The sequence below is a fragment of the Podarcis filfolensis genome (genome assembly GCF_964270895.1).
Source record: "Podarcis filfolensis genome assembly, chromosome: 9".
NCBI classification, from domain to species: domain Eukaryota; kingdom Metazoa; phylum Chordata; class Lepidosauria; order Squamata; family Lacertidae; genus Podarcis; species Podarcis filfolensis.
Genome location: NC_139610.1, coordinates 32,541,352 through 32,554,572, shown reverse-complemented (window position 1 = coordinate 32,554,572; position 13,221 = coordinate 32,541,352). Strand labels below are relative to the sequence as shown.

Genomic DNA, 13,221 nt, shown 5'->3' with positions numbered 1-13,221 from the left:
TATCTCGCGTGGACAATTCTAGCATGTCAACCCCTCGCCTTAAGTGGTACAGTCCAGGCACAGGCTTAAGCCGCTTACCACCCTCACCTGAAACTAGGCCCTCGCCCCAGTGATTCTGAGGGGCCGGCGGAAGCCTCTTTCTTCGTGAAAAGAGACGGAGCTTCGGCCGGGTCCTCGCTGGCCTCCTAGCCCAACTTTTATTTGGGGTACTCTTCAGCTGCGCACGGTCCCCTCAGATCCGGCCTCTCTGGGTCGCGTCGCCTCCGTCGGCTTCACCTCAGCGCCAACTTGCCCGAGGCCATGACGCACCACCAGGCCCCCCTCGGGCGGAGAACTCCCCGTTCACCTGGCGGAGGCGGCTGCGGCTGCGGGAGAGAGCGCGCGGCTGAGCGCGGCCGCCGGGGAGACTCCGCGCAGGAAGCCGCCCTGCCTCTCCGCCGGCAACGGGCTCCGCCACCGTCGCCTCTTCCTCCGCCGCCTCTGTCGCGCCCCCTCCCCTTTCTGCGCGCCTTGTCGGAGAAGCCAGCTTGCTGCTGCCGCTGCTGCCGCTGCCGCTGCCGCCAGCGCTCAACTGATCATGAAGGAACAAGAGGAGACGAAGGAGGAGGAGGAGGAGACCAGCAGCCCCGGAGGAAAGCGCTGCTCCTGCTCAGCCGCGGCTGCTCCGGCTCTGGGGTGGGCAGCTCTGGATGGGGGGATCAGGTGAGAGGCGGCTGCTGCGGGGCGCGCCGGCTCTCCAGGGAGGGAGGCTCGGAAGGGCGGGCTGGCCGGCCACCCTCGCCACCCGCGAGCCCAAGCCCCAATGCCGGGAATTAGGATCTCCCGCACGTGTGAGCCGCCCGCCAGTATTTTGTCGGATGGAAGGCAAGGGGAAGAGGCGGCTGGGCCAATAGCGGAGGGGGCAGAAGTCAGTGGGGAGGGGGTCTTTCTTGCCCACCTTCCGCCCACTTTTCCACATCGCCTTGGATGTGGGGGGCTGCCGCATCAGCCGGGCGCGTTGTGGTCGCCTCGTCTCCCAGCTTCAAGACGGTGATTTTAAAATGTTCCACTGCTGAAGAATGGTAACCTGATGAGTGCAATGGTGTGATTTGTTTTTATTTTGCCCTGGACGCTTCTCTTGCTTCTCTCTCTCTCTCTCTCTCTCTCTCACACACACACACACACACGCTCACACATACACACTCCTCACTCAGCAATAGTCTGCACACCCCATTAGCCCTGCCTAGGAATGGATGGGGAGGGAAAGTCTCCGAGCCAGACCGTCTGAGTGTGTGTGTGTGTGTGTGTGTGTGTGTGTGTGTGTGTGTGTGAAGTCATGCCAACTGGAGTCTGCCGAAGCGCTTTCCCTTCTGCCAGCGAGGTTGCTGGGGAGGGAAGAAGAAAAGAGGGGCTGGTCTTTCCGGAGGAGGGATGGTGTGTGTGAGAGAGCAAGGGAGTTGGAAGATGTCTTTTCCAACTGCGAGTCCCCGTTGTGCGAGGTCCCAGGTAAGGCTGCACCTTGTGACCCATTTCATTGGTGGGAAAGGCGCGCGCGCCGCGAACCGATTTCCGGGAGCCCCTTGCCACTCGGGGAGAAATCTCTGCTCTGGCAGGAAAGAAGGTCTTGCCAAGTGCTCCTCCCCCGCCTCGTCTCCTTAAATTCTGCCACTGGCGATGGAAGAATGGGTCACCCCCGAGTTGGGTGACTCAACTCCCCTCCCTGCTTCCCCACCCCAATTGCTCTCTGTAACTTCTGGGCTTCGGCAGCGGCAGCTCTGCAGCCAATCGTATCGATTCTATTGGTTGCGGGGAGGGGGAAGGTAAGGGGAAGGAACCGATCCATAGGCTTTTAGGATCTTTTCGGGGCCATGGGGCAGGGCTGTGGCTGACAGGCTGTGTCAGAGAATAGCAGGAGTAACTCCTTGTCTTTTCCTTGGATCCTTAGATTACAGACTCCCCCCGTGAAGGGGTGACCAAGCTGGAGGCAGAGTTGAAGTTTCTGTTCACTGTTTGGGGGTGAATCGGTGAGACTGAGGAGCGCAAGAGGGAAGCCAAAGGGAGCTCTGGACCACGGAAGGAAAAAGCGGAGAGAAGGATACCCATCACCTCATTTCTTCTCTGGCATCCGTTGCCACTGGCCATGAAGAGGAAACAGAAAAGATTTCTGCAAATGACGTTGTTGTTCGTGGTGACTCTGATTTTCCTGCCCAACATCGGACTCTGGTCTCTGTACAGGGAAAGACACCTGGTGAAATCCACCATGCTGGGAGAGCAGCAGGTAAGCAGAAAGCAAAAGACCCAGAGCAGCCCGGAGCATAGAGAGATTGTGTGTGTGTGTGTGTGTGTGTGTGTGTGTGTTTGTGTGTGTGTCTGTGTCTGTTAAATGGAGAGTTAAAGCATCTGTTTAGTCGCCATAAAAAGCTGAATGGCTCTTAATTGTGATGCATCCTTTTAACTTGAGGCTCTTCCTCCATGAATGCTGAACACAATCTAAAGACCCAATGAGGAAGAGGAGGATTTGGTACTAAGGTTTTCCGGAAGAAGGACAACTGTATTGTGAAGGGAGAAAGTTAGGAGAGGCTAATTTGTTGGATTTCCAAGAAAAGTAATTGACTCTAGCCTGGGTGTGAGAGATGAAACTGAAGCCCACTTCCCCTTTCCCAGCAGTGATCATAGCCCATGGTCTGTAGTGAGGCTAAATTTGATCCACAAAGTTTGGGCATGGGTGTGCCTAGGTGTGTGCATAAGAAGTTTTCTCCTGATCAGAATTTTGCTGTCAATTGAAAGGTCTAGAATGCAGTTGTGCCTAAGCAGTTTAATGTGGAATGAAAAAAAATGCCATGATATGGTTTTAGAAATAGGTATGCATGCCTCAGTATGGTCACATGATGATCATCAGCACTAATTTCATTTTTCATTGAACAAAATGTCTTATGGTTCTTAACTTTCAAACAATCCAATGAATAGATTAAGCTGAGAGATTAGCCTTCTGGGGACTTGCAAAAGGCCATCTAGTAAAGTTCACAATTTGTCTTGCAGGCAAACTTAGCATCCTATTTGATCAGTGCAGTCCTCTTCCTGCTAGAACCTGTTTCTCTCCCCACCTCACCCCCCCAGTTTCCTACTGTTCCACTAACACTTCAAAGTGTCCAGGTTCCTTCTTTCACCAAATGTTGTTCTAGTAGTCAGACTCTATAGACAAAAGTATGCACACATACTCTCTGTTTGTGGACTGTTCTATCTGCTTGATGTCATAATGTGCTCCTAAGTATCTCTAGTTTATAGTCTTCGTCATCTGAGATTAACCGCAATTAATCTAACCTATATTTTTTGTCATAATTTTCAACTCATTAAGTTTATGTATGGCTCGTAAACCAAAATAAGACTTGCATTAAATTAAGTGCCTTTGAGAGAGTTGCTTTAATGCAAAACTTTAAATCATTGCTGCTGATAAATTAGGAAAGGCTATATTTCACTTGCAAATATTGCTGTGGACCTAACTGCAAATTGTTCCATATAGATTTCAAACATTTCACACATGCATAAGGGTGAGAGATGCATGAAATAAAATAGAAATATATGCTGTAGCTTGTTTATCACTTATAATGCATTGGCCAACAGCAATATATATTAACTGTTACTTTAACGTCCTTAATTTCAAGGGCCATCAATCAAAGTGTATTATATCTTTTCAACAGAGTGAATGTTTATAAATTAGTTTGATCAATGGAAGACACACTAATGCACATTCAATTGTTGATTGATAGCCTGCTGTTGACATTTGCTGTACACAGTTTCTATATGTTAGGCTATGAAGTGCTCTGAAACAAGGCAGAGCTTTACACTTATAAAGCATCACTCTTTTTTAGAAGACTGCTCCTTCATAAAATGATTGTAAGGTTTAGCAGACTTTCACAGCACAATCCTCATGCTTACTTGGAAGCAACTCTTTCTGTTCAGTAGGGCTTACTCCCTGGTAAGTATGCCTAGTATTGCTGCCTCAGAGCATACTATTCTTCTAAGGCTCAGTGTGTTTAACCATATTAAACTATAAATGACTTTTTAAAAAAAGTATAAGTAACTGCTTTTTTAGCAGTTGGTTGAAGGGATTTTGAGGTGAGAAATGCACATCTGAATGACTGATGCCCACTTTTGTGTTCTAGTTAACTGTCAGCCCAATCCTAGCCCTGCTTACACAGAAGTAAGTCCTGCTATGGTCAATGGAGCTTACCCCTTGCTAAGTGTGCACAGACTTGTGGCATAACACCTTACCTTGAGTGGAAGGAAGAGTTATGCCACAACCCTAACTGTGTTTGATCAGAAGTTGAGCCTCATCAAGCTCAATGGGGCATACTAAAGTGTACATATGGAAAAGTGGGCTCAGAATTGAAACAGCAGATGAAGAGCAAAACAACGACAAGCAATAATAACTTCCCTCTTAAAAATCAATGCATGGACAATGAGGAGATGAGCTCTGGAGTTCTAGGAGATCACTTGCTGGAACATGTAGGGTGAAATTAGCACTAATAAGGTCTTTAGAAATCACCCTGCTTGAGTAACTCTGTTCTTGGCTGTGCTGGAGAAGCAATATTACCTCCCCATTAGTAAAACAAGACTTTTAACAAAATGTTTTGAGCGGGCCTTCACATCACACAAAATGTATCTATAGAGGCCTGTGATTCAGGTTTTGAATAAGTGTGCAAAAGAAATGTATTTATTGTAATAAGAGGGAACAGAATATCAAGTTGATGCTTGGTAGTGTGCATTTTGTGTGCATGAGAGGTGCTTTCCTGTGTTAATTATTAGTTCTACATCTCCTGCTTTTCAGCCAGATGTGCAAGAAATAGGGTGCAATAAACTTGGGTTCTAAGACTAGATATTACAGGGCATCATTTATAGTTCAATCTCAGGAATATGTGCTTCAAGAAGTGGTGCCAACATTTCTTGAATAGTTTCTTCACCTCCCATTATACTGGTATTGTACTAAGAAGCTGTCAGGCTTTCACATTTAAATTCATTTGATCAAGTTCTAATCTGAATGGACCTGAGTCTGAGTGCAGCAAAACAGACCTTTTTTGCCAGCTTGATTAAAGGAATGTACTTTTGATATTTCAGATGGGTCTCTCACTAGAAGAAAAAGTATACCACATTTCAGTTATTTTTATGAGCATGATTGCTATTTAAGATCAATAATATCCCTGGAGTGGTGGGATTGGGAGTCACTTGTTCTGAGGGCCAAAACAAGTGTCCGTTATACATTGGCACTGCTTGCTCTAGGATTAACCCCCCCACACACTATTTAATGCTATTAAAGACAATGTAGTTCTGTAGAGCCATCAGTCATTCTGCATATTACACCCTAGTGTGGCTTCTTGACACATTGACTGAAAACTTTATAAATATTTTCTATTTGTGAATGCTTTTTAATTCACAGAGGTCTTCAAATTGTTTTTGTTTAAAGTTTGTAATGTACACATACCATAGTTTGTTAGGTAGGGCTGCAATCCTATATCCACTTACTTGGGAGTGAGATCTGTTGAATCCACTGGAATTTACTTCTGAGTAGAGGTGCATCTGTGCAGAAAAAACAGTGAAACTTGAAAGGTTCATGGTCTAGGCTGCATGGACTCACATAGCATTCCCACCTGAAAGGAACTGGGATTGTGTACTATCAGTGGTTGTTGTTTTTTTAATTTAGGTTCGTTTGTAATTGTTATATACTGTATTCCTTCCGCTGCATGAAATATACATGGGAAATGATAGGTGGCTGATTGAGCCATTGACTGGCAAAAATAGCAGTAGCTAGTGTCAAAATGCATCACAATCACTAGCAGATCTGTTCTTTAAATAATCAGAGACAGGAAACCAGCCTCTGAGGATCCATGAGACAACAAAGGTGTGCAAGGATAGCTGAAGGAGAGTAGTGAAACTAGAGAGAAATGTTGGACAGATCCCCATGTCTGAACGATGCCCAGAAGGCACCTGAAGAGCTAAGGCAAATAGAAGTGACAAGACACGACATCCTAGGGCTAACTGACAAATTAAAGGCTAACCAGTGTCCAGGTGGGAATAGTATCCACCCAAGAATTCTTAAAGAGCTCAAATGTGAAATCATTGATCGACAACCTTGGCATCCTAAGCAGAGGGCTGGAAAATAGCCAACATAGCTCTGGGTTGTTTTTATCAAGGGTCTAAGGAGAGCCAAGAAATTAGAGGCCTATTAACCTAACTTCTGTCTTGGGGGCATAGCTCAATGCTTTGAGTTCAATCCCTGACATCTCCAGGTTGGGTTGGGAGTACTACATTGTCTGGAATACTAGAGAACCACTGCTAGTAAATGTGGTGGTTGGACCCATGGCCTTGCTTGATCTCCAGGTAGGGTGGAGCTGCTGTGCTAGTTTCCCTGTAGGTAGGTCACTGTTGCTTACTAGGAAGGTGAGGATGAGGTGGCAGGGAAGCCTGCATGGTGAAAAGATGCAGAGCAGCTGTACCTGCTGAGTCACCTCCGGCAGCTTCCGATATTCTTATGCTTTGCTCTGGAAGAATGAGCATGGCTCCTGCATAATGCCTACAATGACTCACCAGCCTTTTGGTGACCTTTGAGAGTGTAGACAAGCATGAATTTAGGAGTGAATTGGTAGGCTTTGATGGTGTAAAAGTTTCTGACAGACTCTCATCTCAAAAGGCTCCTGAATAAACTTAGTGGGCCTTGGGATAAAATCAACAGCTGGTTAAGACTGCAGTCCTATACTAGCATATGGGGAATTCTGACCCATTGAACATGACAGGGCTTACTTCTGAGTAGACATGCATAGGATTACATTGTCAATTAGGTATGCATCAGTAGCTAGTTAAATAACAGGAAGTAGATGTAGCAGTGAATAGATGGGTTTTGCAGTAAAGGGAGGTAATTAGTCCCCTAGGACTTGTATTTGAACCAGCACTGTGCAGGTTACTGAGAAATGATGTGGAGTCAGGAGAGATCAGCAAGGTAGACACATTTGTGGGTGACATAAAAATATTAAGGATGCTGAAAATCCAACCCAAACTGGGAAGGGCCCTAAAACTATATTTCAAAACTGGGTGATTAGTCAATAAAATTGTATTAATTAATTAATTTGTATACTGTCCTTCATCCAAAGATCCCAAGGTGGTTCACAACTGTAACATACAAAATGAGAATACCTAATAAAACAAAAATGAAACAAAACCAATACCCCACCCCACTTTCTTGGTAAATGTGGTTCAATGTAGGTAAGTGTTAAATGCTGTACACTGGGCAATAAAAACCCATTGACTTTCATGTGTACACTTATGGAGTCTAAGCTGGCAATGATTCACCACGACAGAAACCTTAGCAATTGTAGTGGATAACAAACATGTCATTTCTTAGAACACTGGCTATGATATAGGCAAATTCCATACTGGGAATGAAAGAGAACATTGCCAGTAGTGCAGTGCTACTGTGGTCTTTGAGAAAGGCACTTTTCACCATGCCACATGTGCCTGTGCTCCACTTTGCGACCACATAGAGCAAGTCTTTCAACACCACTGCTTTCATTTTGTGAAATTCCCTCTGTCTGGGCATCCATCAAGCATCTGCAGTGCTGTGCTTTTGACCAGGAATGGGATGCCTTTTTCAGCTTCCCTTCAGAGCAATTGTCCAGGGCCCACGTGCCAGTGATGGGCATGGCCAGAGGCAAAGGTGGGTGGAGTTATGGTTGCAAAATTTACCTTTGTAAAGTAGGGAAGTTTCTACATGCACTCAACCTCCCCCCGACTTCCCGGTGTTCTCTATCCAGGCAAGCAAGATGCATTATAAGAGTTCACGGCCATATTCTATCCGGACAAAGACACACAAGCAGGGTGTGAGGTTGGGTAGGGTGGTCTGAGGTTGTGAGACCCAGAGAGCCGCATTAAATCCTTGGGCTTGAGGTTTCCCACCCTCGCTTAAACCTTCCTTATTTATGAAGGCTTTCCATGTAGTGCTACTCTGTTGTGTGGTCTCTGCTACTGAAGATGCTTTAATGCTTTATTTCATTTTGTATATGCTCTCAAGTCTCAAAATGTACACCATTCAAGTATTTCATGTGTTAAGTAAGGAAATTCCTACTAAACAATGTGCAGTCTTGACAACCCTTTCTCAGAAAAGGTTATCATGGAGCTGAGAAAATGTGAATAAACAAACAAACAAAACAGAGGTTGGTTGTGAGAACTTCGTAGTTCTAAAAAAACAGATGACAGGTAACAGGGGAGAATAAATATTTTCTAGTGGAGAGAAATTATTTTTCTTCATACCCCCTGATGCTAGTACTTTATTTTGATTTGGAGAACTTAAGTATTTCTTATATTCAGATCTTTAAGTGGTTTACAACAGAAGTTAAAGCATCTTAAATAAAAGACAAACATACAAAACACAGTTAACAAGTAAACAGAGAATCCTTTTTAGCATCAAAATAAACACTGCACATAAAACCCCGCTACAAAAATACAACTGGCTGGCTGCTGAAATTGATTTACAGTTTTGATTCAGGACAAAAAAAACCCCCACCACTTCACCCAATTATGGAATTTGCTGGCACAGCATGTGATTATGGCCACTGGCTTAAATGATTTTTAAAAGGTTATTAGACAAATCAATGGAGGGCAGGCCTATTAATTGCTCTTAACCATGTTAAGTCAATGGAAACTTCACCAGAGGCAACATGCCCCTGAATGCCAATTGAGGGGGACCAAATAGCAGGGGAGCGTAGTGACCTTTATGCCCAGAATATGTTGTTGTTGTTTTTGGAATTATATGGCTGGCCACCATAGAAAACAGGATCAGGTGAACCTTCAATCTGATCCAGCAGTGATTTTTTTAATGTAGAAGGGAAGAGCCAACTTGGTGTCCTCCAGATGCTGTTGGCTACAACTCCCATCAGTCTTGGCCAGCATTGCCAATATAGTAAAGGGTGACATGATCAGGTGGACATGATACATGGAGTTATATGGGGTGGACTAGCCCACCCATGAGGCAAGGTGAGGCGACCACATCAGGTGGCAGGATCCACAGGGCAGCAGATCTGGCCTCTGTGGAATGCATCGCCTGCTGCTGCTGCTGCCTTGATTGCATCTGCCACCTCCTCAGCAGCCTGTCCCCAACGCCGCCTCTGCAGCAGCCCCTTGGCAAATAGGGTGCCCTGCTGGCCTCATCCCACCTTTGCCCCTCTTGTAGAACTGCAACCACCCCTTCTTCCCTAGTGGGGTAGAGGACACCATTTTGGGTTCACCTCGGCTGCTGAAATGCCTTAGTCCAGCCCTGGGTGTAATAACTGTCTGATATGCGATATGAAACTGTGCTGTCCATGTTGCTTAGAACATAGGATTAGATCAAGTGATGATAAATGGGCAACTGTCCCTTTGCTGTAGCATAAAGCTTTGTTCGCACCCCATTCCTCAAAATTGGGAACCACTAGCAGCGGGGGTGGAGTGGTGTTGGTGGTGGCACTGTGGCGGCAGGAGGAAGGTGAACAAAATGTTGTGTGTTTGTTGATGGCTCCCTGAAGCCTGGCACCAGCCCTGGTTCCTGAGATAGCAGCCAGAAGATTTCCCAATGTTAGAAACATGCTGGAGTTTGCCAGTGGCATAAGCTGTCCTTTAAGGATAATAGCATTACACTAAGCAAATGTCTAGTATTTTCAAACTCGCCTGTATCTTCTATGTCTCTATTGATAAACAGTAGAAGGGTTGCATTGAGTCATATTCAAAGCAGACTCATTGGAAATCAACAGGACTTTAGTCATGGCTATCTTAATTCCCATTGATGCCAGTGTGTTTATTTTATAAATAAGTCTGGGTTAGACCCATATTCTTTTTATTTTATGGAATGTGCTCTGAATCACATTGATATGTAGGCCATATGAATTACTTTTGAAATATCATTAAAATATGTTGATCTGAAGTGCAGTAGATGACATAACCATAACAGCTCAATTTTTCATTTCATGTCATTGTGTTCTTCCAGTTCTTCTCATTCTCTCTTGTTCAGGTGGTGGCATACATTATCAGTGTACTTACATTTCATATTTTGTTTGAGCATGATATTTAAATAAGATTCAAGAGCAAAGTAGTCCCTGATTAAGGATTTTCATATGGCATACAATAAGACTGGTTTTAAAAAACAGCAAGAACAAGAACAACCAGAGGCTCATTAAAAATGTTGTTTGGAAGTGAAGTGAGAACCCCAAGTAATAAATATAAAGCTTCAGATTCAGAATGAACTAGCCTCCTATTCTCTATAAATCAGTCACTCTTGTTATACCATGAAAACCCAAGAAACTTAACAGAGGATGGTTTACTGTCATTTTTTTTACAGCCTTGTAAATTCCAATTGGTGCATTTGAGTTCTGTTTACAATTTTTATGGTTTATTTTAGTCTTTTTCTGACTCTTTCTTCTCTGTCATATTGTTTCTTACTGAAACACTCATATAAAAGCATGTAAATGCCTTAGCACATCTTTGCCTGGCAAATTCCCAAGACAGGGACTTGGGATGTTAAGTGATTTTTCATAACAGCATCCCTCTTTTTCTCTTGTTTTAGCACTCTTTCTTTCTTATTCTATTTCTTTTGCCTAATCTGGCAGTCACTCTTAATAATGGATAGGTAACCTTGACAGTATTCTTCCAGTGCATCTCTAATGAGTTTTTCTATATTTATTCCATCCAGCTCTTTAGCAGCATACAAAAGATATTCCTCATGACATAACAGAATGTAATTTCACCTCCGGTGCCTTTCGTGTGCTAACTATCCCAGAGGCAGGTGGGTGGTGAAATGTTCTTGTGATTGCATTCTTTGACGAGAAATTGGATGAAGAGGCAGAAGTATATTAACAATATTCCTCTCAATACCTATTTTCTATGAGCTTATTTTCTTACCCTTGGTTACTCAATTTTTGTGTGTGTGTGAAATTATTCACTATTGCTATTGGGTGATACCCAGCATTAGTCATATTCATATCAATTCGTTTCTGAGTTGGATATCACTCATTGTTTCCTGTGTTCTTATTCTAACCTCTATTTGGTCATTTGGGGCAGTTCCATTTTCCTTCCTTTTTTTAGCATCAAACTAAGCAGAGTGCTAAATGCAACCTCAGCAACCATGTTAGGTATAAGAAATCACTACCACCTTAATCAGAATTGCCACCAGGACTATACTATGCAGGAAGAATAGATGCTACCATTTCCTTCCCATATCATCCCCAATGAAAATCTCACCCCATGGTACCAGTGGGTGGGGTGGGGGATTTTCTTTGGGGCTGGGGTGGGAGATGAAAAATTTAATATCTCCCCATCCACTCTTTGAGCTGTAGTCCTGAGGAAAATTGGGAAGACCCTTCCCAAAGCCTGCTGGAGTGAGAAAAAAGGATAATTGCTAATGATGTTTTTAGCATCCTCTCTAGTTTGACCCTCACTTTTCTTCCTGGGATCAAATCACTGTTGACAGAGTCATTATCTTTCCAGATGCCCCTAGTCTTTGTCTCATTATTCCAAGAATTATGGAAAAGAACATCCATAATTCTTACATCTTTAAGCATCTAGCTCTCACCACAGAGAAACCAATTTTCTCTTCAAGCTAAGTACTAGGGAGACATAAGGGGTTGTATTCTACTAAATTTTACTTGGAGCAGACTCACTGAAATTAATGTGCATGACTGGTTAATTTCACTGGGTCTGCTCTGGGTAACACTTAGTTGAATACCACCCAGGGGGAAATGGCTTTTAGGTACAGCTGTCAATCAAAGGGCCTATTGAAAACTCCATCTCAACATGGATGAGAATTTTCATTTAAAAGTATTCAGGTGCTCCAGATATGCTGTCATAAAAGTGGTAGTATTGGAAAACTGGCCTTCCAGTGTTGGATTGAAAAGATTCCAAGTGAGAGACGAATGTGTGCCACGATGGAGCCGATATTTATTCATAGCTTTCATTTCCAATAAATCTTTGATGCAGCAGGAAGATGATTCTAATGCTGAATATTGGCTATGGACTAAAGATGAGTGAGCACTCTTATTTTTGGAGTAATTTGGAAAGGATCTGAGAGCCCTCACTCCTCTTTAAACTGTCGTTCCATACCATTTTAAAAGCAAGACGCAGCAGGGACAAAAAGGGAGACTTGGAGCAGAAAGACCATCCCTGACAGATGACCCACAGACCATCTTTGCCTCCCCTTCCCATAGCTGGCAGTGGAACAGGCTGCTTTAGCTGCTGGGAATTACATGCAGCGACAGCCCATGTAATCTCCATCAGTAAAACCAGCTAAGTTCAGCCTTGCAGACTCCTGCAGGGAACCACTGAGGCTGGGTTACATGCTTGCCAAGGAGAACTCTCTTTCTCTCCTGGTTGAAAGCATTTGTTAGTGGCAAAGACGAGTAGGTCTTCCACAGCTTAGATTTGAATTCGGGGGCTTGTAAAGCTCGCTCCTTCTTTGAATTGGCTTTAACAAGCCCCTGGAGGTTATTTTCCAGGCTTGACTTGGGGGAGGGGGGGAATTCTGGCATCCCTGCCAAAGGCATTTTATCACATTCTTTCATGGAATGTTTCCAGGACTATTAATAGAAAGAAATGACCTTCTTTTATATTGTTGTATCTCAAGTTGGGTGCGGGGAGAGAAAGAGAAGCCCTATTTAGATGCTCTAAGGCATGAGTAGGCAAACTAAGGCCTGGGGCCCGGCTCCGGCCCAATCGCCTTCTAAATCTGCCCTGTGGACGGTCTGGGAATCAGCGTGTTTTTACATGAGTAGAATGTGTGCTTTTATTTAAAATGCATCTCTGAGTTATTTGTGGGGCATAGGACTTCATTCATTCCCCCACCCCTTCAAAATATAGTCCGGCCCCACACAAGGTTTGAGGGACAGTGGACCAGCCCCCTGCTGAAAAAGTTTGCTGACCCCTGCTCTAAGGGAACTGTTGCTTGAGCAGTGAATATAAACAGCATATAAGCTCACAGTGGAAGCTTATAAATGTACTGGAGGCTCCACCCCTTCCTGGCTCTCAACCAGGGGTACTGTAGATGCTTGCAGCTAGCTAGGCAGTTTACTGTTGTCTCTGAACCTCCTGAAGCTTGCCACCTCCTCTGCTCCTTCAGCCCAGGGGGTGAGAGTATGTGAGAGAAGAAGTCCCAAGTTGTGATGTCTAGATCGGATGGTTCCTCAGGATCTATGGAAATATAGATGGCTGGGAGAAGAGTCCTGCTTTGCCATC

The 13,221-nt window shown here is 44.4% G+C and overlaps 1 protein-coding gene across 4 annotated transcripts in view; it reads left to right on the top strand.

Moving 5' to 3' along the window:
• Positions 1–282: 282 nt before the first annotated feature.
• Positions 283–13,221, top strand: part of GALNTL6 (polypeptide N-acetylgalactosaminyltransferase like 6) — a 440,162-nt gene continuing 427,223 nt past the window's right edge. The window contains exons 1-2 of one of the 4 annotated variants that reach the window (XM_083631200.1): positions 283–702; positions 1,925–2,257. In XM_083631200.1, the coding sequence (XP_083487326.1) occupies positions 2,120–2,257 (138 nt within the window). In that variant the 5' untranslated portion in view covers positions 283–702; positions 1,925–2,119. Of the gene's footprint in view, positions 703–959; positions 1,082–1,194; positions 1,486–1,924; positions 2,258–13,221 lie in introns of those variants that run through there. The other 3 variants (XM_083631203.1, XM_083631202.1, XM_083631201.1) reach the window with 3 other exon arrangements.